This window comes from Fukomys damarensis, unplaced genomic scaffold (assembly GCF_012274545.1).
Source record: "Fukomys damarensis isolate Sample0158 unplaced genomic scaffold, DMR_v1.0_HiC HiC_scaffold_12, whole genome shotgun sequence".
NCBI classification, from domain to species: Eukaryota; Metazoa; Chordata; class Mammalia; order Rodentia; family Bathyergidae; genus Fukomys; species Fukomys damarensis.
In genome coordinates, this window is record NW_022900924.1 from 9,949,035 (window position 1) to 9,975,669 (window position 26,635).

The window sequence follows — 26,635 nt, forward strand, 5'->3', positions numbered from 1 at the left end:
CCTTTTTTTTTTTTTGGCACCAGGGATCGAACTCTGGACCTTGCACCTGCAAGGCAGGTGGCAGAACCACTGAGCTAGATACCTAGCTTCTTCATTTCTTTTGTAGAACTTTGTAGTAATTTTAATTACTAAAAAAGTATACTTTTCCTTATTTCATAATATCTGTGTCCATGATAAGCAAAAAAGTCATAATTATATTTACATTTCACTGTTAATATTCCATGTGTTTGTATGTGCGTGTGTGTGTGCACGTGCATGTGCGTGCTTGCATGCACGTGTGTGTACATGTACTTGTTTTAAAAGAATATTTTCACTGTTTCTTTCTTCTCCTAGCCCTATGTACCATGTTGCATTTGACAGAGAGGCTTTTCTTGGACCACTCTCATAGACTCACCGGCAACAAAGTTCAGTACGTCAGGCTTGCTTCTTATCTTGTCCCTTGGGGCAAACAAGGCAGAGTGGGTTGTGTGAAGGGCTGTCTGTAGAAAGCCTTCCCCACAGGCTTGCCCCAGGGCTGTGTGTCCCTGTCCTTGCAGGCAGTACCACCGGGCCCTGGTGGCGGTGCTCCTGAGCCGCACCTGGCATGTGCGCAGGCAGGCTCAGCAGACGGTTCGGAAGCTGCTGTCCTCTCTTGGGGGCTTTAAGCTGGCCTTTGGACTCCTGGAGGAACTGAAGACTGTCCTCAATTCTCACAAGGTAAGGGTTTCTGGACTTTGTGACCGGGGCTCTTGGACCCCCTTAGCTGACCTGCTTGTGCCCCCAGAGTTTGGCTGGGCCACTTCTGGGTTATTCTTTCATGCAGACACTGATGGTGACTTGCCCTTGAGCTTCAGTGGCATCTTCTTTCATATAGTTCCTTTCCCTTTTCAGACTCTTTTATTTTCCCATCCTTTTTGACCTGTAGCTCAACCTTTTTCTCTTTGAACCTCTCTCTCTTGATTTTAAATATCTTTTTTTTTTGTTTGTTTGAGCCAGAGTCGTCTTGCTTTGTAGTTCAGGCTGGCTTTGAATTCATGGGGATTCTCTTGCTGCATTCTCCTGAGTGCTGGGATTATAGGCATGTGCCACTATGCCCAACTAACACTAAATCTTTTTTTTGTTGTTGTTTTTGTTTTTTTGAGACAGGGTCTCACTATGTAGTTGAACTCACTATGTAGCCCAGGCTGGTTTCGAATGAACTCACAGTGACCCTCCTGCCTCAGCCTCCTGAGTGCCGGGATTACAAGCCTGTGCCACCATTCCCGGCTTACTGAATCATTTTTGTTTGTTTGTTTGTTTGTTTTTTGAGACAAGGTCTTGCTGTATAGTTCAGGTTGGCCTTGAATTTGCTGTGTAGCCCAGGCTGACCTTAAACTCCTGGAGATCCTCCTGCCTCAGCTTCCATGTTGCTGGGATTACAGGTGTGCACTACCATGCCCAGTTTAATAATTTTTAAAACATTTTCTAGCCGTTCTTCCTTATGGTTTTTCATAGTAACTTTCCGGCGGATAGGGCTTCTCATCCTTATTTTATGAGCTATTCAGAGTTCTTGGAGCTGACCTGGCCTCCCCAGATCTCTAGCCAGTAGCAGGAAGACCTGGGAGTAAATCCTAAAGGCTGGGGTCCTATTTCAGTACTCTTATGTGCTGCCACTCACTGTCTTTCTCCCTAAGGCAGGTAGGAGCCTGTGGGCCAATGACAGCCTTGCAGCCTTGTGTTGTGTCTCCTGGACCAGTTTCCATTTCCTTCTTCTCTTCCCCATGGACCTGTTAGGTACATATTCTCAGGTGCTTTGCCCTTCCACCCAAGCCTCACAGCCTGTAGGTCCCAGTACAAGAAGCTGAACATCAGTCCCTACTGCAGCATGAACCCCAGACTACAACAGGAGGGCGAGGCATAGTGTGTCTGGTGTTTTGCCTTCTATGTGCTACACAGGGCTCTGAGCAGCAGGGACTCACATGTTGTCTCCACACAGGTGCTGCCCCTGGAGACTCTGGTGACTGACACTGGAGAGGTGACCGAGACAGGCAAGGCCTGTGTGCCTCCAAGGGTCCTGCAGGAGGCTCTCTGTGTCATTTCTGCTGTGCCGGGGCTTGAGGGTGATGTCACTGACACGGAACAGTTGGCCCAGGAGATGCTGATCATCTCCCACCACCCATCTTTAGGTGTGTGGTTGTGGTGGATATGGGAGTGGTGGGGACTCTATTGGGCAGGGTGAGAGCAGGCTGGGCAGAAAGCTTCAAAGCGCCCCCTTCCCTCCAGTGGCAGTGCAGTCTGGACTCTGGCCAGCTCTTCTTGCCAAGATGAAGATTGATCCTGAAGCCTTCATCACCAGGCACCTGGATCAGATCATTCCCAGGATTACCACACAGAGTCCCCTGAACCAGGTGGTGGGCATATGAGTTGGTTCTGGCTTCAGGTGGCAGAGGGGTGGGGATCCCCTTCCCAGGGTGAGAAAAGGGAGGGCTAAAAAACAAAAGGAGTGGTGAAATATGGAATTGAACCCTTGGTTGTAAGAGACAGAAAATGCAGACTGGTTTAAGCACAAAAGGGAACTTACTGCTTCATTTACCTCCACAATACAAGGACATGACTGGCTTGGCCTGATACCTTGGAACATTATAACAGATCCATCTGTGTCTCTTATCTCTGCTGTCCAGGCTGTGGGCTCCATTCTCAGTTTTTCCCTTTTGGGTGATAAGAGATCTATTAGAGCTCTAGGCTCATACCTTCTTCCTCCAACAGCTCCGTGGGAAAAGCATGCATTTTTCAGTAGCATCAGCTAGCATAGGGTCATCTTTCTCTGCTTGGCCTGGTTTGTGTCCTGTGCTCATCCCTAAGCCTGACTTCCTGCTGGTCTGGTTGTGTGCCTACCTTAGGAAAGGATGAGGGCAGCTCCACCTGGCCTATGGAGATTGAGAGCAAAAGGGTTGCGTCTCCCAAATCCAGAGTGCTATTCCCAGACTAAGGAGTAACTGAGTAAGAAAGGCACAGACTACAGCTGTCCACCCCAGTGATCTGCTCAGCAAGAAAGGACCAGCAGGAAGGGAACCCAACTGCCAGGGGCATTTAGGCACAGCAGGACTGCTCTTCAGTGCCAGCATTGGCACAGACTGACTGTATCTGTTTATCTGGCAGTCTTCCATGAACGCCGTGGGCTCCCTTTCCATCCTCTCCCCGGACCGGGTGCTCCCACAGCTCATCAGCACCATCACCACCTCTGTGCAGAAGCCTGCACTGCGCCTGGTGACACGGGAGGAGTTTGCTATTATGCAGACCCCTCCTGGGGAGCTGTATGACAAATCCATCATCCAGAGGTGAGACTCTGCTTGTGTCTCAGTTGCCTTTCTTCCCCAAGCCCAGGTTTCCTTGCTTGTGTGATAGAACAACACCTTCTTTGTAATGTTGCGAGGAACAAATGAAGTAACCTGTCCATTCACTGGGTATTCGCCTGCTGTTTCAGACATGGCAGTTAGGCCCTGGATACTAGAGTGTGTCAAGTGACTAGCACTGTCCTTGTGCACTTAAAAGCTAGGTGGGATTTCACGGCTGCTGGGGAGGCTGGGGGCCCTAGTGCCTCTTCAAACTGGCTAATTACCTGTTACATGTTTCAGTGCCCAGCAGGATAGCATAAAAAAGGCCAACATGAAGCGAGAGAACAAAGCTTACTCCTTCAAAGAGCAGATCATTGAGCTGGAGCTGAAGGAGGTGAGTCCTTGGAGACATCTCAGTGTGGACACTGGGCTTGGTGGCCTCAGACAAAAGATGCTCTGTACTGCATGTAGGTTGTTTCCCGGGATCATCCTAAGGCCCATGGCACACTTGTTGTCCATGTCCTGTTCATGATCCTCTTCTGTAGCCTTTACCCCCCGAAGTAAAACAAAAGCTGTTTCTCCCTAAGTACTGCTCAATCCCATGTGAATCCCATGCGTCATGTGTTGTCACTGTGGTAATGCTCCCTCTCCTCCTTGAAGGCTGGGCCGTGTCTTGGCTCCTGAAAGCAGGTGCAAGGCCTGGTGCAGCAGGGTCTCTGGGGAATCCTCAGTTGAGAGACATACTCAGCTTTATACAGAGCTTGTTCTAATGGAGGCAAGAGTGTACAGGGCTCTTGTGTGTTTCACCCTGCTCTCTTTCTTCCCTTGGAACTTTTTTTTTGGTACTGGGGATCGAACTTGGGACTTTGCACTTGTGAGGCAGGTGATGGCACCACTGAGCTAAATCCCCAGCTTCCCTTGAACTTTTGAGGCTGGGTTCTTCTTGTCTTTCACATCTTAGCCCACGTGGACCTTTCTCAGACAGATAAACCCCTATCTACCTATCCACAGTATACCTTACTTTTATGACAGTTCTCTTGCTTCATAGTCACCTCCTTTATGTATTTGTTTACTAGTTTCTTTTCTGCTTTCACCTGCTAGATTATGAGCTCTGTGTGGGCAGGGACTTAATCTTCCCTACCAGGTATCCTGAGCATCTAGAACAGTGCCTAGCACAATGTAGGTGCTCAATGAATAGTTGCTGAAAGAGTGGGTGATTACCCTCTTGTTATATTCCGCCACCTGAGTGGGCTTTGTCCAGGCTTCAGTTTACGCTGTGGAATATATCTAGGGAGGGTCTGGGCAGGAGAGGAGGCTGAAGTTTTGAATATGAAGCCATGTGGTTACCATAATTCTCTGCGGAATACAAGGTAGGGCCTTTTATTTTTCTAACATGTCAGCACACAATCTGGTTTAATTAAAAAAATAAATAAAGGCTTCTGTACCTCTGTCTCCATTCCATAGACCTCAAATGGCTGTGGACTTTGTAGAGGATGAAGGTTTTCACATGCTAGGGCCTGGGATCTGTGTCACAGACTTAGAGCTGGCCTAATGCTTTTTGTGGAAGCGAGCTTGCTTTCCTCTGGTTGGGAGGCAGGGCTCTTTCCTGGAGATGGAATTGGTTTGCTAACCTTTACCCTTCAGGAGATAAAGAAGAAGAAAGGCATAAAGGAGGAGGTACAGCTGACCAGCAAGCAGAAGGAGATGCTGCAGGCCCAGCTAGACAAGGAGGCACAGATTCGGAGGCGACTGCAGGAGGTAAGTGGCTGCCATCACCACATGCCCATGCTGGAGGGTGCTGGGCAGCCATGCTGATTCCTTGATTCCCAGAATGGGCTCAGGGCCCTGCTGATCTATTCCCTGGATGACTCTGCTTGTAGCTGGATGGGGAGCTGGAGACAGCGCTGGGACTCCTGGACACCATCCTGGTCAAGAACCCGTCTGGCCTAACCCAGTACATCCCTGTTTTGGTTGACTCTTTCCTGCCCTTGCTGAAATCTCCTTTGGCTGCTCCCAGGATCAAGAACCCCTTCCTGTCCTTGGCTGCCTGTGTCATGCCCCCGAGGCTCAAGGCTTTAGGTTAGTCCTTGTTTGTTGGCTGTGGGGATAGCCCAGGGTATTCTGGGAGGTGGCATAGATACCCCTGAGTGCCTTTGGAGGAGCATATGGTGACCCGTGCTGCTGAATTCTTTTTTCATAGGGAAATAAGCTGTGGCACCTCAAGCTAGTCTTGGGAGTGGCATAGTATGTCCAGTTCTCTCCGTTTGAGCCTTGTCTCCCTCACTGAGAACCAGGTTTTAGATGCTAGCCAGTGTCCCATCTTACGTAATGGTTTTGAAGCTGTAACCTCAAGTTCAGTGGCAGCAAAGATGGTTTAGCTACAACCAGTCAGTGCTTCCCAGAGCTCCTGCCCTGCTATATATCAATAGTGTCACCTTTAGCTTTCTGTTAGCTCTGAACAAAAACCAGGTAGACTGCTAGGAATTATGGTGGCCTTACTTTTGTGGATTATTTACCAACTCCTTTCTAGCCTAAAGAGTATGTTTCTGCGGGGTGGAACCTGTGAATGTTCAGAGTGACAGTGGTAGTTAGAGTATAGGAGCCTGCTGGAGGTATTACTTGTTTGGCTGGGCTTATTGCATAGACGGTGCAGGCACCATATGGCTAGAGTGTTACTCTTGTTTGAATAACCCTTGCTAGCCTGTGCCTTTTCTGAATACATTTGCAATTTCTTGAGCATCTAAAGGACAGCTCTTGTCTGCCTTCTCTCTGGCACTTTCATGATGATCAAAGGAGAAATTAGGTGGATGGCATTCTGGTGAAGCAAAAGAGATTATTAATTCAGAGGAACGAGGCACTTCTTTTCCAGGTCCCTTTTTAGTGCCTGGGACAGATGTGTCTTTGTTTGGGTCACCCCAAGCTGGTCCCATTTCTTCACAGGAACCTTGGTGAGCCATGTGACTTTGCGCCTGCTGAAACCAGAGTGTACTCTGGATAAGTCCTGGTGCCAGGAAGAGTTGTCAGTGGCTGTAAAGAGGGTGGTGACACTGCTGCACACCCACACCATCGCCAGCAGGGTGGGCAAGGGTGAACCAGGTATGAGATGGCATGGTACCATGGCCCCAGGGTGGCAAGAGCTGGTGTGGGGAGGGTAGGAGCTATAGTTTCACCTGGGCTTCCCGAGTCTGTGGTCTTCCGCAAATTTTCCCTCCCTAACCTTGGTTTCCTCATATGAAAAGTGAAGGGTTGGATTAGTTGAAGGATTTCTGAGTCCAGGGCTCCTGCTCTGTGAGTCATTGTAATCTTGCTGAGGGTTGACTTTGGCATTTTCTTCTCTGTTCAGTCTGCCATTCTGGAACGGAACAGTGTTGAGTTAGAAGCAGGATTTTCTTTTGCACTGGGCTACTAGCCATCATCCCTGCTGCCCTGCTGCATGCTTCTAGGCATCAGAAGGGCCTCCAGCTTTCTCCCTGGCCACCTGCCCTGAGGCTACATAGGCAGCAGTGGTCCAGGCCTGGCTTGCCCTTACAGATGCCGTGCCCTTGTCGGCACCAGCCTTCTCCTTGGTCTTCCCATTACTGAAGATGGTGCTGACCGAGATGCCCCACCACAGCGAGGAGGAGGAAGAGCAGATGGCTCAGATTCTTCAGATCCTTACTGTCCATGCCCAGCTGAGGGCCTCCCCCAGCACCCCACCTGGGCATGTGGATGAGGTGGGCTGGATCTGTTCTCCCCTTATTTTGAAAGGGTGTGGGGAGGCAGGTGCTTGTGATACTCCTGACCATGAACACTTCTGATGGTGAAGTAGAGAGGGTATGTTTATTCCTACAGCAGCCATATGCATAGTGTGGTGGGCTTTGTAATGCAGAAACTGGCCAGGCTGCTTTCGTACCACTGTCTATTCTGGGTTTCCATCTGTGTCATTGTGTGGACCCATTTTATTGATTTTACTGGCTGACTGAGATCTTAAGCTATGCATGCACCACATTCTGTCTAACTTGATCTGCTGGTGGTATTTTAAGGTTGTACTAACATTTTCCCATTCTGACCAGCTCTTGTGTGTCTATGCCCCTTATATACTCTTAGTGAACATTGATATAAGTAAGGATCTGTGTTGGATGTGGACTTGCTATATTATGTGGCATGTTCTGAGCTGTCCTCTCACTAAAAGTTAGTTTCCTTTTCTCTAAACCTAACAGCCTCAGGTAGTATGAATATTGCTAGTGTTGAGTGACTAATTTTATTTTCCTTTGTTTTTTGTTTTTTGTTTGAGACAGGCTCTGGATATGTAGTTCAGGCTGACCTTGAACTCACTATGTAGCTCAGGATAGCCTTGAACTCATGGCAATCCTCCTGCCTCAGCCTCTCAAGTGCAGGGAGTACAGAGATTTGCCACTATGCCTAGCCATCTTGCATTTCTTTACTTGTAAAGTTGAGCTTCTCTTCATACATTTATGGTACCTCTATTTATCATAGTTTGAATTTCAAGCAGGTTTCAGAATTTATGTTTATATATGATCCTGAGGATCATGGGTAGCTGGGGTTAGCACCTCTGAACCCAATGAGATTTCTACAGTATAGTCAGTTATTGACCCAGAATGATCCCTTGTGAGTGAGAGGATGGCATTAGCTTAGCCATTAGGTGTGGCTGCACTTTCCCCATAGCCTCACCCTGGCTCATCTCCTGTTCTCTCCTTTTCTCCCAGAATGGCCCGGAGTTGCTGCCTCGTGTGTCTATGTTGCGTCTTCTGACTTGGGTGATTGGGACGGGCTCGCCTCGCCTACAGGTGATCTGCTTTCCGTTTGGTTAATGTTGTGACCCTGAGCTCAGGTCCTGGCATGAGTGGTCAAGTCCTGTTGGAGTTGTGTCTCAGCCCTTGCTTTTGGACTGGGGCAGAAGGGCTGCATTTGAGAACCAGAGTGACTGTTTTCAGCTAGAGAGGGTTTCACTGGCCTGGCCTGGGGCTGTGATCTTAGCCCTAGTAGGGCTATGGAATGGATATTCTTAGTTCACAGCCTTCTCTGGGCCCCTCAGGCTACTGTCTGGTCCCACAGAAATAAATGATTTGCCCAACTGAACCAGTGTGTTTCAGTGTATTTATGTTCTTAGGTTCTGGCCTCAGATACCCTGACCACCCTGTGTGCCAGCAGCAGTGGCGAAGATGGCTGTGCCTTTGCAGAGCAGGAGGAAGTAGATGTGCTGCTCTGTGCCTTGCAGTCCCCATGTACCAGTGTGCGAGAGACTGCACTCCAGGTATGTTTCCACTCTCAAGGGACTGCTATGGCATCTGTGTCACACTATGCAAGCGTTTGAGCTGTACAGTGGGGATTTGAGAGAATGTCTCTCACCCTGCTGGGAGGTCCTAGATGGAAGAAAATAGGTCGGTCACAGGATGGGTTGGAGTCCTTCTAAGAGTTAGTAAACTGAGCAGTTGCTGTGATCTGTCCACACATTTTTATCTTGGAAGATTTTACCTAATTTTTAAACTGGAATGTGGATCTTCATAGTGTTGTAGACCGTCTAACTCACAATATTAGTGTATTTACTCAACATGCTACCTGCATTTCAGTCGGTCTCTCATTCTCCCTCCCCTCTCCCTCTCCCCCTCTGTCTCTGTACTGGGGTTTGAACTCAGGACCTTGCACTTGTGAGGTGGGTGTGGCACCACTGAGGGAAATCCCCGTGTGTGTCTGTCTTTCTCTCTATGTCTGTCTGTCTCTCTCCTCTTCTTTTCTTTTCCTTTCACTCCCTACTTTCCTCCCTCCTCTCTCCTTCCCTATCTCCCCTCCCCTCCCTTCCCCTCCCTTCCCCTCACCCCCCTCCCCTCTCCTCTCCTCTCTTCAGAGTGAACCCTGGGCCTTTGCACTGAGTCACATCCCAGGTTGTTTTTATTTTTTATTTTGAGACAGGGTCTTGTTAATCACTAACTTGCCTGGGCTGGCCTCAAACCTGCAATCCTCCTGCCTTAGCTTCCCAGAGTGTTGGAGTTACACACATGCACTACTCTGTGTGGCTATACATGGAATGTTCCTGGTAGCTTTTGGGCCATAACTGAAATTGCCTTGGAATGATAAGGCAGTGGTTCCCAAATCCTGATCCATGTCCTCTTGCTATTGATATGTGATGATTTTTGTCTGGCACTTGGCAATGTAAAAAATGATGACACTGTGGTAAATTCTTCTTAGAAATACATGCAACAAAGGGAACACGCTTTTTCTGAGCTTTTATCTTCTTTATTTAGAGTCACTAATTTTTACATTAAGATATTCTACCACTGTACACCATCATTTCAACAAAAAAAGGCTTTTGGGGAGGGCATTAGGATTGACCCCGGTGTTTTACACATGCTAAGCATGCACTATACCACTGAGCTACACCACCAGCCCCCAGAAATTGATTTGAAGATACTCTTGGCAGGCAGCTAATTGAGCTGATTCCTAGAACTCCTTTTTTTAAAATAAATTTTATTGGTCCACTTTTGATATATATATATATAATGATCGCATTCATCATAGAGAATTTATACTTGTATATGATTTATCTTGATTCTTCTTTTTTCCCTCATTCCCCTCCCCTCCCTTCATCCCTTCCTTTCATTATTATAGAAGCTTTGGTTTCTTTTTTTCCTTCTATTCTTTTTCCTTCTCCTTTTCCTTTCTTTCCCTTCCCTTACCCACCTCCTTTCTCCTTTTCTCTCCCTTTCCCATTCTTGAACATTTTCTTCCTACTTGCCAATACCTGTCATCCATTTTGGTCCTTATTTAATACCCTTTTACTTTCTCTGGTTCCTAACACTTTTATACCAGCACTGTCCAATGGAACTTCCTGTATTGATGGAAATATTTTCTGTCCATGTTCTCTGTTGCAGCCACTTAGAAATGTGCTTGGTATGACTTAATATAGTTCCTTTTAATTTATTTAACATTAACTAACCATATGTACCAAGCGGTTGCATCTTGGACATTACAGCCCAGAGGGCAATAAAAAGGCAGGTTAGAGGCTGCTCTGAGAGGTTGAGTCTCATGTGATCCTATTCCTCCCCATCCCAGGGGCTGATGGAGCTTCACATGGTATTGCCAGCCCCTGATACTGATGAGAAGAATGGCCTGAACCTGCTGCGGAGGCTCTGGGTAGTCAAGTTTGACAAGGAGGAGGAGATCCGGAAGCTGGCTGAGAGGTGAGAGCCAGTGAGAGGCTGCATTCTCCTGCTCTGTCCTCTCTTCCTTCCTCCCAGGAAGTAACTGAGCCACTGTGCTCAGCCTCCAGTGAGAGAAGGACAGGGCCGAGATTGATGGAACTGGTGCCATAGTTCCTTGTTTGACCAGCCCCTGCCTTGGTTTGCTGCAGGCTCTGGTCTACCATGGGCCTTGATCTGCAGCCCGAACTCTGCTCCTTGCTGATTGATGATGTGATCTATCATGAGGCAGCAGTGAGGCAGGCTGGGGCTGAAGCCCTCTCCCAGGCAGTGGCACAGTATCACCACCATGCGTCAGAGGTTATGGGCAGGCTTATGGAGATCTACCAGGAGAAGTTGTATGTGAGTAATCGGGGCAACTGCTGTTATCTGGTGGTATGAGATTGGTTGAACTCTGTGCAACCTCCCAACTACTCCAACTAAGAGACTTGGGGCTTTTGGTGGCTGGGGTAGCTGTGTCCTGGGCCATTGGTCTGCTTGGCTGGGTAGGAGGTGTTCACCCACTTGTCTCTTGCAGCGGCCACCCCCAGTGCTGGATGCCTTGGGACGAGTCATTTCAGAATCTCCTCCAGATCAGTGGGAAGCCAGGTATGATCCTGCTATGGTCTGGTTCCTCTCTCAGATTTCAGAGAAGCAGTAGGTTGGATAGGGTGGGTGCCATGATGAGGTAGCAGGTGACAGTGGTATAGGTGGAAAAGAGTGAGACTTCCCCAAGAGTCAGACCTTGCACAAGTGTTGTCTCCTCTTGTGCCAGCTCTGTGCCGTTGGCATGAACCTCTTATTCTTCAGGCTTTTGTTTCCTCATCTGTGTGAAGGGCACAGTAAAAGACCCTACCTTGCAGTTTGTTGGAACCCCCATTGACCAGTGTGTAAAGTGTGCAGTGAATGTTAAAGTTTCCTTCCTCTTTCCTCCCGTGAGTAGCAGGTGGAGGGTTAGGTAGATGTCTGGAGGAGAGGGGTGGCCTTGGAAGAGACCTCCCACAGAGTAGGCTTTGGGTTTGTTTTGTTTTTGTTTTTTGTTGTTGTTGTTTTGGTTTTTTGAGACAGTGTCTTGCTATGTAGTTCAGGCTGGCCTGAACTCACAGTGATCCTTCTTGCCTCAGCCACCCGAGTGCTGGAATTACAGGCATGTGCCATCATGCCTGGCACAGAGCAGGTTTTGGAAACACCTGATAGTGTTAGTTTTCTGAATGGCTGGCCTTGTGTTCAGCACTCCTTGCAGCTTGTGTCAGTGTGGAGTGGTAAATGGGCTTTTCTTAGTTCATTCTCATTCCAGACCATCAGATAGGGATAGGATGTAGATTCTTTGCTCTAGTGCCTTTCTAAAAAGAATAATGCTACTTTGCCCTTTTAGAATATGTTCTCTTCCAAAGGCCTTCATATCCAATTCTTTTATCTCTCTTCTTTCACAGCTTATCTTAAAGATAGAGGGGTGGGCACTGTACTCATATATGGGGAAACAGGTACAGCAAGTCGCCAGCCCAAGGAAAAAATCTTAGCAGATAAACCCAATGTAGATGTCTGGTCTCCATTTGATAAGTGGATTGCTCACCAAAATCGGGCAAACACTGGGCTGTGGGCTGTGAGCTGTGAGCTGTGTGTGTTTGCTGCTGTCCAGCTCCTTTCTTCATGTGCTGGCACTGAGTCCATCCATCAGCACAGGTGGCTCTTGGCTGGCTCTTCCCGAACAACATGCTCCCATTTCTTCCTCAGGTGTGGCCTGGCATTGGCCCTCAACAAGCTCTCCCAGTATTTGAACAGCTCTCAGGTGAAGCCACTCTTTCAGTTTTTTGTCCCTGATGCCCTCAACGACCGGAACCCTGATGTCCGGAAGTGCATGTTAGACGCAGCCCTAGCAACACTCAATGCCCACGGGAAGGTAAGAGGTTTTCGGCCGGCTGAGGAGATGGGGTTGAGCAATGGACATAGAGACTCTGAGTCTCAGAAATCCTGCAGGGCACTATCCTCTGATGGGAAATCACATTTATATTTCTTTTGAGCCCCTGAGAGAGTGTTAAATTCATACAAATAGGCTGTAGTTCAGCCTGGTTGGATGGCTGGTCAGAGTCTCTGTTCCAGAGTCAGACCTAGGATTGACCCTCAAGATAGAGAATATGATCCTGCTATACCCCACGGAGCTCAGAGGGTTGACCTGTGGCTCTGGGGGACTGGCCTTTCAGGACAATGTCAACTCACTGCTGCCAGTGTTTGAGGAGTTCCTGAAGGATGCGCCCAACGATGCCAGCTACGATGCTGTGCGGCAGAGCGTGGTGATCCTGATGGGCTCATTGGCCAAGCACCTGGACAAGAGCGACCCCAAAGTGAAGCCCATTGTTGCCAAGCTCATTGCTGCCCTTTCCACCCCCTCTCAGCAGGTACCTGCTGTCTGTCCTGGGGCCCACCAGCCAGCTGGGGAATGAGTCCCACTGCGGGGAGGCCATGGGATGGATGCTTGGGGCTGAATGGGTTCATCTGTCCCAATCGTATTTCCTGGAGAGCCTGGTTTATAGTGAATCGTCCCTCTGGGGAGAAAGTTATTTTGTTCTAACAGATTTCCTAGATATTTCATTTTTTTCTACTTGTTTGTTGTTCTTAGTATAAATCTGGCTCTGAGGATATAAAGGTTTTTAAAAAAAGAAAAACATGGGCTCCCTCTATGTCAAGCCTTCTCTTGGCCTTCTCCATGTGTTTGCTACCTGTTGCAAGTGACTTTTAATGCAGCCTGTGCACCACAGTACAAAGGATTTTTTTCTCTTTGTTGAAAACATGAATTTATGTATAATTTCTGTGATGTCCCTTTTGGACCACCCAGAACATCCTCATAAAATTCACAGTTGGAGACAGGCTTCCAAAATGGTGGTCAAATAAAGTTTCAGAAAACCCAACCTGGCCAAAGAGCCCCACCTTGGCAGCTGGCAGCACAATGCTTTGCTGTTCCCAAATTGGGCTTTATGAGCTGTGGCTGGAAGGCAAAATTAACGTGTTTTGGTAGCACCCAGCTTGGGCCTGGTCCTATAAGGTCCAGCCCAGTTTCCCCATGACTTTGACAAGTTTGAAAATGACAAACACAAGCTGCTTTAGGGAGATGAAGTAGTGTGCTTTTCTCTGGACATCTTTAGCCTTTGGGTTTTCCCCGGGCTGCTAGGCTGTAGTCCTCTATGTAGACCAGAGACAACACCGTAAAGGCTAATGCTCGTGTGACCAATAGATTGCAACATGTACCCTAAAGGAGCATATGTGTCATAATAGATAAATAGTTGCCTCCCTCCTGCCCTGTGAGGCTCGCAGTAGTGGCTGAGTTGGGGCTTGGGTGGTGTAGTATAGGTGCTGTACAGTCACTAGGAGCCTGCTGTCGTTGAGCTTGCCGCACTGATGAGTTGGCCTCCCTTAGGTCCAGGAGTCCGTGGCCAGCTGCTTACCGCCTCTTGTGCCAGCCATCAAGGAGGATGCCGGAGGGATGATCCAGCGGCTTATGCAGCAGCTGCTGGAGTCAGACAAGTACGCAGAACGCAAAGGGGCTGCATATGGGCTGGCAGGCCTAGTGAAGGGCCTGGGCATCCTCTCTCTGAAACAGCAGGAAATGATGGCAGCGCTGACAGATGCCATCCAGGATAAGAAGAACTTCCGTCGGCGAGAGGGTGAGTGTCTCTGAGCTTGGTGCCACTGGTGTGGCCACAGGAGGGAATTTGGCATTTCCTTCCCAGATGAAGGGTGTGTGTGTCTGTGTGTATGTTGCAGAGGGCAGCCGTGTGTGTGACCCATCCTAGCCCCACACTTACTGGTTTGGCCCAGACTTTCTAATTTCTAGCTCAGCAGTGCCCTTGGCTGAGACAGGTTTTGTACTTCGAGTTTGAAGTCCCAGGAAGGAATGGATAGCTCCCTGCTTACTCTTCCTGATCTGCTTTATTACATTTCTGCTCTGAGTGCTGAGACAGAGGCTGTTGTACCTGTAGTCCTACAGCTGCCCTGAATGTTTCTGTGGGCTGAAGAGGTGACAGGAGGTGACCTGCCCCTTCAGTTCCCTGTGGCAGCCCCAGACGACTTTGTTCCACCTGTCCTGCCTTCTCCCCACAGGGGCCCTCTTTGCCTTTGAGATGCTGTGCACTATGCTGGGGAAGCTCTTCGAGCCCTATGTGGTTCATGTGCTGCCCCATTTGCTACTGTGTTTTGGGGATGGGAACCAGTATGTTCGTGAGGTAAGTCCTGAGACTGTGTGGGAGTAGTATATGAAAGCCAGGCCTCACTCTGGGGAGGCTGCTGGGTGTGGGCTTGGCCAGGGGGCCTCTGAAGTGAGGTCAGGTCCCCATTGCTAGAATCCCTTCTGTGTGCATCTGGAGCAGTCAGTACTGGTATGATATGGACTCCCTCAAGGTTCCATATAAAGTCCTGTATTATGAGATATGTTCTTGGCTGTCCTGTAGGCTGTGGTTTGGGGGTTTGACACAGCAGGCCCCAGTATGTGTTGGTCTCTGGGGCAATACTAGGGCTAGTGTCAGGCCTTGACCCTTGCTTGAGTGCAGGCTCCTGAATGTCTTCTGTCCTCCCTTGAGGCTGCAGATGATTGTGCCAAGGCTGTGATGAGCAACCTGAGTGCTCATGGGGTGAAGCTGGTGCTCCCTTCCTTGTTAGCTGCTCTAGAGGAGGAATCCTGGAGGACCAAAGCTGGTAAGGCCTACCCTTTCTCTCTGTTACATTCTTAGCTCCCTGCTTTGAAAACTGCTTTAGCAGAGATCCAAGTAGCCACACAGTTCTTGTCCTATGTGTATGGTCCCCAGCCCAAGGACAAGGCCAAGACTCTTCCTGTGGCAGCTTGGTTCTTTTATAATTTGTATGCTTTCATATCTAGTACAGTTCTGACATGAGTCTCCACCTGAAGTCAGGAAATTCTGAGCTTAAAAGTTTTCTGGGGCTTTAATACCTTCATCCAGTAAAACTTTGTAAAATATAAAATCTTATCTGGAACTGTAATATTCAAAACAGATACAAGCAGAGCTGCTGTGGTTGGAGGACAGTGAAGGTTTGATTTTCTACTTGGGCTCCCCCTTGGTTCTTTTTTTTTTTTTGGTCATGGGGATCAAACTCTGGACCTTGCTCTTGCAAGGCAGGCAGTGGAACCACTGAGCTAGATCCCTGGCCTCTCCCCCTTGGTTTTTCATCCTTCACTAAGATATCACAGGTCTAAATTAGTTTATTAGTGGATAAGGAAACTGAGGCCAGAGAAATTCAGTGAATTGGCTTTGTATCACCACTAGGGCTAAGCCAGGGTGCCCTTATCCTGGCTTTGCTTCTTTCTCTCACACAACCTGCCTCTCATCTGTGATCCCAGCATTCAGAAGGCCTCAGGAGCCTTTCACTCCCTGCCCTCTTCCCAGGGACCGCTTGAGCAGTTCGCAGCCAGCATAGGTGACTTGCTGGCCTGTGCTTAGTGACTCAGTGCTGGCGCACGTCTGCTGTCTGCAGGGTCAGTGGAGCTGCTCGGCGCAATGGCGTATTGTGCTCCCAAGCAGCTGTCGTCCTGCCTACCCAATATTGTGCCCAAGCTCACAGAGGTGCTGACTGACTCCCACGTCAAAGTACAGAAGGCTGGACAGCAGGCGCTTCGGCAGATTGGCTCTGTCATCAGGAACCCTGAGATCCTGGGTAAGCTTCCCTGAGAACACTTGCCCTGGCTGACCCACTCCCCCCACGCCAGGAGTTTGCGTCCATTCAGCTAAGATCCTTGCTGTTGAGGATGTTCAGGAATGCTGAGAAGCCCTTATCCTAGAATAATTAGTTGAAGAGATTTTGGAAGCAGTGTTTTCTGTCACTGGTCTGGAGCAGATGTCATGGGATGCATAGATAGGGACACTGGCTCAGGAGTTGCTTGACTCCGAGAGACCTGTGCACTAGGCAGAGGTGTGAGGTCTGCAGGGTGACTGACAGTTTGGACCACATCAGCACCAACCGAAGTGTTAGGTTATTTGGGAACTTTCTGTTCCATCTCACTGTAGCAAGCCTGCCGTAGAGAGGAGGGATGAGGAAAGGGATTAGTCCCTTAACTGTACTCTTTAGTATGACTCTTCTGAGGGGTAAGAAGAAGCTGACTGCTGGGAAGAAATCCAGCCAGCCATCTTGATAGATATTTTACTTGCTGCTTTTTTTTTCCCCCCTGGGTACTGGGATTGAACTCTGGACCATGTGCTTGTGAGGCAGGCGGCGGAACCACTGAGCTAAATCCCTGGCCCTACTTGCTCCTTTTTAAGCTTAGGCTTGGAGTATCAGTACTTCAACCAGCATTTTGCTGGATATTTTTTCATTTAGAAAATCATGGGGGGTTTTTGTTTATTTTAATTTTTTGTGGTACTGTAACTGGAACCCAGGGTCTTGCATCTGCTAGGCAGGCACTCTACCACTGAATTACATCACTAGCCTGTCTTTGTTTTACTTTATCCTTTTGTTTTTAAGGAATGTTCTTAAAAGATGAGGGTTGTATTTTTGTTTTAATTTTAAGATAAGCTTTTTTTTAAAATAAAGAGGGCCATTACATAGCAAGAAGGGTTTTGGTTTTCTAAGAAGCTATAATGATCCTGAATTTAATAGCCCCAAAATATGTAAGACAGAATATATAAAACTAAGCCAGGTGTGGTGGTACATGACTATAATCCTAGCACTCTGGAGGCTGAGGTAAGAGGATCACCACAAGTTTGAGGACAGCCTGGGCTACATAGTAAATTCAAGCCAGCCTGAACTCTATGTAGTGAGACACTCTGAAAAAACAAAACAAATAAAAATAAATAAAGCTATAGAGAGGAATTCACAAATTCATTCTCATGATGGGAGATTTCAGCATAATTCTCAGTTACTAAAGACAATTCAGTAAGCATGCATGCTTTTTAAAGAAAAATTCATTTCAGCCAGGGCAGAATGGTACACATTTGAGAAGCTGAGGGGAGAGTATCACAAGTTTGAGGCCAACCTAGGGAACTGGATCCAATCCCCAGTACCAAAAAATAATTCATCTGATTTTTATTTAGTTTTTTCCATCTTTATTGAGGCATTTTGGTTAAGCAATACTCATGTATATATTTATGAGTACAGTGAGATGCCTTGATACGTGTATGCACTGTGAAAGGATTACCATAATCAAGCTAATTAACATCCCTGTCACCCCATGTTTGGTTTTTTTTTTTTGTATGAGAACATTTAAGATCTTCTCTTTTTTTTTTTTTTCCTTGGTGCCGGGGATCGAACTCGGGACCTTGCACTTCCAGAGGCAGGCGGTGGAACCACTGAGCTAAATCCCCGGCCCTAAGATCTACTCTTTTAATAAAATTTGAAGCATACAACAGAGAATTACTAACTGTGATCACACCCCAGAATGTCTTCATTCTGCCCAATTGAAACTTTGCGTCTTTAGCCAACATTTCCCCAACCTCCTTCCTTCCATCAGTCCCTTAGTCCCTGGCAGCCACCATTCTGCTCTACCTCTGTGAGTCCCCACTTGCATAATACCCAACAGCCGTGGGTATTTTCTTTTGGTTTATTGAGACAGGGTCACTATGTGGCCCAGGCTGGCCTCAAACTTGTAGCAACGCTCCTGCCTCAGTCTTCTGAGTGCTGGGATTACAGGCATGTGCCACCATGTCTGGGTGTCACACAAGTGGAAATGCTTCATTTAGGAGTCCAGCATGTATCTCTCTTTTTTTAAATATATATATAATTTGCATAATATAAAATACGCTTCTAAAAAGGTATGACTCAGTAGTGCTCAGTGTATTCACAAAACCACGAACGTCTCATCACTCTAATTCTAGGGTGTTTCCATCATCCAGAAAGAAACCTCATACTCACTGGCAGTCATTCTTCACCCCCACCCCTCACCCCTGACAACCACTAATGTACTTTCTTTCTCTGTGACTTGCTAGTCTGAACATTTTGTAAGTTATACAACTTGTATGTGACCTTTGGTGTCTGACTTTTTTTTTCTATTAAGTTTATTGGTACATTTAGATATACAAGACAGTTACATTTATCTTTGGGATCTTGGGGCCAGGGATTTAGCTCAGTGGTTCCACTGCCTCCCTTACAAGTGCAAGGACCCGAGTTTGATCCCCGGTACCAAAACAAAAAAACAAAAAAACACTGAGACCTTGTACCTTTATGTGATGTATCTTGGTTCTTATTTTTTCCTCATTCCTCTGCCCTCCATCACCCCCTCCACCCTCCCTATTTACAAAGACTTTGTTTCCATTTTTTCCTTTTCTTGTATTTTTTCTTTTTCCTTCTTTCCTTTTCTACCCCTCCCACTTCCTACTCCTACTTCCCCTTCTTTAGACCTTTTCTTCCGATTTCACATTATCAATTACACATTTTGATCCTTATTTATACTTTCAGTTTTTCACACAGGGAAACTATTCAGTATTTATACATGTGTCCTATTGACTTCTCTCTTTTATGACACCAGGGATTAAACTCAGGACCTTGCGCTTGCCAGGCAGGCATGGTGCCACTGTGCAACATCCCTATCAGGTGTCTGACTTCTCAGCATATTTTTGAGGTTCATCTATGTTGTAGAATATATCAGTACTTCATGTCCCTTTTTTTTTTTTTCCTCACTGAGTTTATTTATACATCTTAAGTATAGAGTACAGTTACATTCATTATTGGGAACTGGGCGTGGTGGTGCATGCCTATAATCCCAGCACTTGGGAGGCTGAGGCAGGAGGATCGAGACCAGCCTGGGCTACATAGTGAGTTCCAGGTCAGACTCAACTACATAGTGGGTCTCTGTCTCAGAAAAAAACCAAAACCAAAAACAAACAAACAAAAAACATTCATTATTGGGATCTTGTACCTCTACATGACAGGTCTTGGTTCTCATTTTTTCCCCTTGTCCCTGCCCTCTCTTCACCCCCTCCTCACCTCCCCATTTACAAACACTTTATGTACTTCATGTCTTTTTATAGTTGAATATTCCGTTGCATGAAATACATCCCATTCCATTCCACTTCACTGTACCAACTTTGTTTATCCTTTATCTATTGATAGACATTTGGCTTGTTTCCACTGTTTGGCTATTAAGAATAATGCTACAAGCCAGGCACAGTGGCGTCTACCTGTAATCCCAGCACTATCACTATAGGAGTCTAAGGCAGGAGAATCTCAAGTTTTAGCCCAGCTTGGGCAACATTGTGACTTAGTAAGACCCTGTCTCAAAATAAGACAGATCTGAGATATAGTTCAGTGGGAAGACCCCCGGTAAAAAAAAAAAAGTGCTGCTGTGCTTCGGACCTTTGTGTAAAATTAAATGTTTTAGTTTTCTTCCTTAGATACCTAGGAATAAAATCACTAGGTCATATGATAACTCTGTTTAACTTTTTGAGGCACTGCCAGGCTTTTCTAGTGTCCAGATGGCTTCACTGTTTGACATTCCCATCAGCAGTGTATAAATGTCATTTGCCTTTACTTGTTAGTATCTCTTTTTTTGGTACCAGGGATCAAACTCAGGACCTTGTACTTGCAAGGCAGGCGGCAGAACCATTGAGCTAAATCCCTGGCCCTGTTAGTATCTTTTTTATTATAGCATCCCAGAGGTTTTGAAGTGGCATCTCATTGTGGTTTGGATTTGTTTTTTGTTTTTTTTTGTACCAGGGATTAAACAGGGGTCCTTGCGCTTGCAAGGCAGGCCACCGATCCACTGAGCTAAATCCCCGGCCCTGGATTTGTATTTTCTTAACAACCAGTGAGGTTGAATATCTTTTCATGTGCTTATGGCTATTTGCATATCTCTAGAGATCTGACTGTTCAGATCCTTTGGCCATTTTTGTTTTTATTTTTTTATTTTTTTATTTTTTTATTTTTTGGTTTTTTGAGACAGGATCTCACTATGTAATTCAGACTGACCTGGAACTCACTATGTAGCCCTGGCTGGTCTCGAACTCACAGTGATCCTCCTGCCTCAGCCTCCTGAGTGCTGGGATTACAGGCGTGCACCACCACGCCCGGCATTGTTTGGCCATTTTTTAATTGCATTAGTTTTTTTCAGTTGTTGGCCAACATGAGTCTTTCTAGTGGTTAAACTCCCTGGACTTGTGGTTGAAATAAGCCAGGTATTTCTCTAGGAACCCCTTCTCCTGGGCTATTGGTGCTGAGTTTTAAGAACTTATTTTATAATAGGCTAGGCTCTACATCCTGTGTGCTTCATTTCTGTTACTGGTTCATGAAACATTGGTGTCTTAAAACAGTTTTTTTTTTTTTTTTTTCCACAAACCCAGTATTTGGTACTGGTTCCAGAGTAAGGTCCTTGGTGCCCAAGAATCAGTCCTGTGAAGAATAAGCACTGGATGCAGCTCAGTGCCCATTGAAACCAGCCCACAGGTGCCCACACCTCATTACAGGTTGCAGTGCAGAGGGTAATAGCTGCTGCCTTTACACAGCAACTGCCTAATCCTGCTGTCACAGTAAGCAGGATGGGTTTTTTTTTTTTTTTTTTTTTTTTTTGGTACTGAGGATCAAACTTAGGACCTTGTGCTTGCCAGGCAGGCACCACTGAGCTACATCCCTGGCAAGGATGTTCTTTAGCAAGCAGTTTGTGGAGCTTCAGCGGGGAGGTGCTGCAGTCTCTGCTCTTCTGACCCACTTTGGTTCTGGGGATCCTGTGGCCTTGCTACTCCATGGACTAGTGCAAACCAGCCTCTCTCCTGTGTGGAACTGCAGCCATTGCTCCTGTCCTGCTGGATGCCCTAACAGACCCATCAAGGAAGACCCAGAAGTGCCTGCAGACCCTGCTGGACACGAAGTTTGTCCACTTCATTGATGCTCCATCACTTGCTCTCATCATGCCCATCGTCCAGAGAGCCTTCCAGGATCGCTCTACAGACACTCGGAAGATGGCAGCCCAGATTATTGGCAACATGTACTCTCTGACAGACCAGAAGGTAGCAGCCCAGCTAGGGCTGGTGTGAAATAGATGAATGGATGCCTGTTTAGGGTATAGAATCCCTTCCCACACCAGGTGGGGGAGGATACAGGCACTGGTTCCTGGTTATGATTTTTTGTTGTTTTGTGCTGCTGTGGATTGAACCCAGGTCCTCCTGCATGCAAGACATGTACTGTAACACTGAGCTACATTCCCAGCTGGTCGTTGATTATGTTTTCAGGAGAAAATGGGCCATTTGGGTGGGAGGTAGAAATTTGGTCTTTCTGGGCATCTTTCTGAGCATGGTAGTTTAAGGTTGTTTTAGTTCTGTTTTGGTCCTCAGCTGAGGCCCCTCACTGGGCTCCTGTTAAATGACATGACTTTGACTTTTCAGGAGTGTTGGTGAAACAGCTGCTACTTTTCCTCCTTATGTTCTCTTGTCTCGAGTGTTTGCTTCTGTAAGCCTCTTAAGAGGAATTGAGTCTAGTTTGGGAGCTTTGCTTTGTTTATTTGCTCCCCAGAACTTGCACATGTGATTTCACTGTCTACCACAGCTCTGCTCTGATAGGCAAAATAGGTGAAAAGTTATGTCAATCCTAGAAAATTTGGGAAATTAAAACGGTAAAAAAAAAAAATTATACATAGAGTCCTATAACACTAAAACAATTACTATAAATGCTTTCACACTCCACTGGTTATATAGTGTCCAAGTTTTTTTTTTTTTTTAACTATTTTAAGAGCTGCTGCAGTGAACATAAGGCATGTTCTGTATTTAAAATTATTCCTTAAAACTGAAGGCTACAAGCCACAAACATTTTGAGGTGAAAAAAGAGAAGATGATAATGAAATTCTGAAAGGAAAGAACCAGAAATATTTCCTAAGAATCCCAGAGTCTGGGCAGGTCCTTGTCCCAAGACAAGGTGGGAGGAGTTGGGCTTTGGTCTGTGGCTGGCAGCTGTTTCCACCTGCTAGGGAGGGGCTGGAAGTCTGTTGGAGGTTTCTTTGAGCAGTTGCCTGCTACTTCCAAGGACCAGGTCAGAGGGGAAGCTCTTTGCCAGTTACCCATGCTGTGCGCAGCTGAGTTTTTAAGCTTGAGGCCCTGCTGGTGCTCTAAGCAGAATGGAGAGATCGGGGTCCACAGCAGAACTGGACCCGAAGAAGGCAGGAGTTGGGCTCCACTTGAGTCTTCTCGTGTATTGTTGCAGGACTTGGCCCCCTACCTTCCCAGCGTGACGCCTGGTCTGAAAGCCTCTCTTTTGGATCCTGTGCCTGAGGTGAGTCTGGGGTGGGGGAAGCTCACTATTTTAGCCCAATCTCCAGAAAACTGATTATTGGGAATCCTGCAGAGCTGCTTTTATATCTCTCAGGCAAAGAAAAAGAGGTCACAGGTGCCTCGCTGCTCCTTCCTGGCTACCTTGTGAGCTGCCTCTCCTTTCTGTTCTCGGTTTCCTGACAGGTGCGGACAGTGTCTGCCAAGGCTCTTGGCGCCATGGTGAAAGGCATGGGGGAGTCGTGCTTTGAGGACTTGCTGCCATGGCTGATGGAGACACTGACCTATGAGCAGAGCTCTGTGGATCGCTCAGGGGCTGCACAAGGTGAGGCTGAAGCAGGCCCAGGGGCCAGACTGGGAATGCTATCCAGAGGCCCTAGGATCCAATGAGTTCGTTCTGTCCTTGTGTTGTAGGGTTGGCTGAGGTCATGGCTGGCTTGGGAGTGGAGAAGTTGGAGAAGCTTATGCCGGAAATTGTGGCTACGGCCAGCAAAGTGGACATTGCACCCCATGTCCGAGATGGCTACATCATGATGTTCAACTACCTGCCTATTACCTTTGGGGACAAGTTCACCCCTTATGTGGGGCCCATCATCCCCTGTATCCTCAAAGTAGGTACCCGTGATCTCGTGGAGAATGGAAGAAATGAAAGCAGGATGCCCCTGCTCTCCTGGAGAGGATAGGCATTCCTGTCCTCTTCAGGAAGTCCCATTTCCTTTTGGTTGGGCTGCCCAAGGAGAGGCGGCCTTGGCTGACCCTGTCTGTGCATGCCCAGGCTCTGGCTGATGAGAACGAGTTTGTGCGTGACACTGCCCTGCGTGCAGGCCAGCGAGTCATCTCCATGTATGCGGAGACAGCCATCGCGCTGCTGCTGCCCCAGCTGGAGCAAGGTCTTTTTGATGACCTCTGGCGAATACGGTAAGAATGTGGGCTGAGAGGCCTGCTGGACCTAAGTTTTCTCTTTTAGGAGCTACAATTGAGAAAGAAAGAGCAGTGTTGCTGAGAGCTCCTCAGTTTTCTAGACCTTTGCTTGCTTGCTTGCTTATTTATTTATTTATCTTTGCGGAACGAGGGATCTAACTCAGGACCTTGCACTTGCCAGGCAGGCACTGGTGCTACTGAGCCGAACCTCTGGCCCTAGACCTTTGCTTTTAACTATTTTGTCACCATCTTTGTAAGCCAGGTATACTGGCACATACCTGTAATTGCAGCACTTTGGGAGGCTCAGGCAAGGAAGACTGAAAATTTGAGCCCAGCTTGAACAACTTGGTTATATACAAGAGACCCTGTCTCAAAATAAAAAATAAAAGGGCTGGGGAGGTAGCTTAATGTGAAGGCCGTGGGTCCAGTCCCCATTACCAAAAGAAATAAAATGTGTGTGTGTGTGTGCGCGTGTGTGTAGGCATATGCTTGTTCTTGCACTTTGTGTTAAATATTTTTTCCTCTTGAAGTTGCATGCACTTGCAGGAATTTGTTTTAAGGATGTATTTGGTCAAGTGATTAAAGCTGCATGGAGAAGGGTGTTTATTGTGGTATTACTTATCATTTAGAACATTGGAGGTTGACTTAAAAATCTAATAGCACATCCACACAGTGGACTTTTGCTCAGACACTATGAAGAATAGCAAAGGATTGTTGAGTGACTCAGGAAGCAGCTCAGCCTGTTGTTGACCATTCAGTGCAGGCCGTGGCCTAGCCGCTTAGTCCAGGCTTCTTTGCACATGATGTGGTAAGTACGTGTCTGTGTGTGAAAGGGGTTTGTACTTGGCTGCGTCTATCTCAGATTGGTTATCTGGACAGTGGGAATTTGGGTGATTCTTGACATTCTTTGTTTCTGCATCTCTTAAATTTTCAGTTTGAATATGATTATTGTTTTTCTAATTATTAAAAGCAATACACTTACTTTGAAGAAAAATAAAATCCATCCGTCTTGGCCTCTCTAGGTTTCTATGCTTCTGATGACCTATATTCCATGTTGCTTTTTTATGCTTCTCTTGCTCTCTGTTTTTTTCTCAGTGCTGTGGATTGAACCCAAGACCTCACATATCATAGGAAGGTGGTCTAGCATTCAGATACATCTCCAGCTTTTTTTTTTTCAGCCCTGTTTTCAAATTTTATGGTCTTGCTTAGTGGCCTAGCCTGACCTTGAATGTGGGATCCTCCTGCCTCAGCCTCCGGAGTAGCTGGGATTATAGGCATGTGCCCCTATGCCTAGTTTCTTTTTATAACTTCTATCATGGAAATTTTGTCCAGGCTTTTAAAAATGTTTATTCTTTTTTTTTTTTTTTTCTTCCCAGTACTAGGAACTGAACTCAGGACCTTTTGTTTTCAAGGCAGGCATGGTACAATTGAGCTAAATCCCTGGTCCTTGCTTTTTTTTTTTTTTTTTTTTTTTCCTGGTGTAGTGCTAGGGCTTAAATCCGTGGCCTTTCGCTTGATAGAGAATTGTCTGAACTCTTTTCTCATTCCAAATAACCATAGTGAATATTTGTGTTACATTCCAGTCTTTCTTCTGTGCAGTGCTAGGCTATGCTTTTGAGACTGTTCTTTGAAGCTTTTCTTGGCCTTCTTTGCAGGTTCAGCTCTGTTCAGCTCCTTGGAGACCTCCTATTCCATATCTCAGGGGTCACTGGGAAGATGACCACAGAAACTGCTTCTGAGGATGACAACTTTGGAACTGCCCAGTCCAACAAGGTGTGTGCCTGACATTAGTTTCCACACTATGCTGATGGGAGGGTATACCCTGGTGCCCGTGCTGTGTTCACCACCTTGTGTTCTCTGCCCCCTTCTGTGGACTGCAGGCAATCATCACTGCCCTGGGGGTCGATCGGCGGAACCGGGTACTGGCAGGGCTGTACATGGGCCGCTCAGACACCCAGCTGGTTGTGCGGCAGGCATCGCTGCATGTCTGGAAGATTGTTGTATCCAATACCCCTCGAACCTTGCGTGAGATCTTGCCCACTCTCTTTGGGCTGCTGCTGGGTTTCCTGGCAAGCACATGTGCAGATAAGAGAACAGTAAGTTTCCTGGGCCTAGCTCTGGCCTACCAGCCCCAGAGCCTTCTTGCAGAGCCTAGAGAGCTGGGCCTGCCAAGCCTGGGAGAGGGCTAATGGTCTACTATCTTTTTTTTCTACTGTCTTAATAGAGGGACATTTATTTGCTTAGTCATTGAGGAGATATTACTGTGTGCCTCACAGGAGCCTAGTACCTATGATGTAATGGAGAAGAAAGGCAGTCTCCTTCCTTATCCTTCTCATCTATTGTCTGTTCTAGCAGATGCATGTTGACCAGATAATCACACAAACAGGTGTCAAGTGCAGCTATGGCAAATGCAGCACACACTTGTGTATGCTTGTGATTTGGGCTTGTACTCCAGTGAGGGGGTCAGCAAACACTTCTTAGAAGAAATAATTCTTGAAGGTGAAAGATGAGTAAGCACTAACATGATAAGGAGGTAGTGAGTGACTGCCATAGAGGGACTAGTACCTTAGATACAAGGTTTGGGGTGTGCAAAGGCCCCGTGTTAGGCAGCACCGGGGCACATAGGAAGGACTGAGTGAGGACACTGCATCTGGGATAAGATCGGAGAAGTGGGCTGGGGATTTAGCTCAGTGGTTCTGCTGCCTACCTCACAAGTGCAATGATCTGAGTTTGATCCCTGGTACCAAAAAAAAAAAAAAAAAAAAATTCAGAGAAGCAAGTATGGTGTGAGAGAAGGCTGTTGTACCACGTGGGGACAGATGGCATTCAGTAGTTGGAGGAGGTGCCCGATCTAGGCTGATGATCATTTCTGCTGGTACCCTTTGGTCCACTTTCAGCCCCTAGCCTTGGCAGGCAAACTGGGTATTTGGTGCTAAGGAACAGTTTGCATGAGGCCCCGGAGAGGAGATGGGTTGGGCCCGGGATTTAGCTCAGCAGCGCTTCACCTGTCTCACAAGCAAAGGTCCCGAGTTTGATCCCCAGTAGCAAAAAAAAAAAA

At 47.1% G+C, this 26,635-nt stretch overlaps 1 protein-coding gene across 1 annotated transcript in view; it reads left to right on the forward strand.

The window, feature by feature from the left end:
- Gcn1 (GCN1 activator of EIF2AK4) overlaps positions 1 to 26,635 on the forward strand; it is a 67,083-nt gene that overhangs the window by 26,077 nt on the left and 14,371 nt on the right. The window contains exons 17-44 of the mRNA XM_010604179.2: positions 334 to 409; positions 537 to 696; positions 1,955 to 2,144; positions 2,242 to 2,366; positions 3,118 to 3,296; positions 3,594 to 3,687; positions 4,938 to 5,051; positions 5,174 to 5,372; positions 6,234 to 6,389; positions 6,825 to 7,006; positions 8,000 to 8,080; positions 8,404 to 8,547; positions 10,344 to 10,471; positions 10,642 to 10,831; positions 11,007 to 11,077; positions 12,203 to 12,368; positions 12,670 to 12,864; positions 13,881 to 14,127; positions 14,564 to 14,685; positions 15,040 to 15,154; positions 15,950 to 16,129; positions 21,185 to 21,405; positions 22,592 to 22,660; positions 22,843 to 22,981; positions 23,071 to 23,267; positions 23,432 to 23,574; positions 25,233 to 25,350; positions 25,458 to 25,673. Of these exons, the coding sequence (XP_010602481.1) occupies positions 334 to 409; positions 537 to 696; positions 1,955 to 2,144; positions 2,242 to 2,366; positions 3,118 to 3,296; positions 3,594 to 3,687; positions 4,938 to 5,051; positions 5,174 to 5,372; positions 6,234 to 6,389; positions 6,825 to 7,006; positions 8,000 to 8,080; positions 8,404 to 8,547; positions 10,344 to 10,471; positions 10,642 to 10,831; positions 11,007 to 11,077; positions 12,203 to 12,368; positions 12,670 to 12,864; positions 13,881 to 14,127; positions 14,564 to 14,685; positions 15,040 to 15,154; positions 15,950 to 16,129; positions 21,185 to 21,405; positions 22,592 to 22,660; positions 22,843 to 22,981; positions 23,071 to 23,267; positions 23,432 to 23,574; positions 25,233 to 25,350; positions 25,458 to 25,673 (4,217 nt within the window). The remainder of the gene's footprint in view (positions 1 to 333; positions 410 to 536; positions 697 to 1,954; positions 2,145 to 2,241; positions 2,367 to 3,117; positions 3,297 to 3,593; positions 3,688 to 4,937; positions 5,052 to 5,173; positions 5,373 to 6,233; positions 6,390 to 6,824; positions 7,007 to 7,999; positions 8,081 to 8,403; positions 8,548 to 10,343; positions 10,472 to 10,641; positions 10,832 to 11,006; positions 11,078 to 12,202; positions 12,369 to 12,669; positions 12,865 to 13,880; positions 14,128 to 14,563; positions 14,686 to 15,039; positions 15,155 to 15,949; positions 16,130 to 21,184; positions 21,406 to 22,591; positions 22,661 to 22,842; positions 22,982 to 23,070; positions 23,268 to 23,431; positions 23,575 to 25,232; positions 25,351 to 25,457; positions 25,674 to 26,635) is intronic.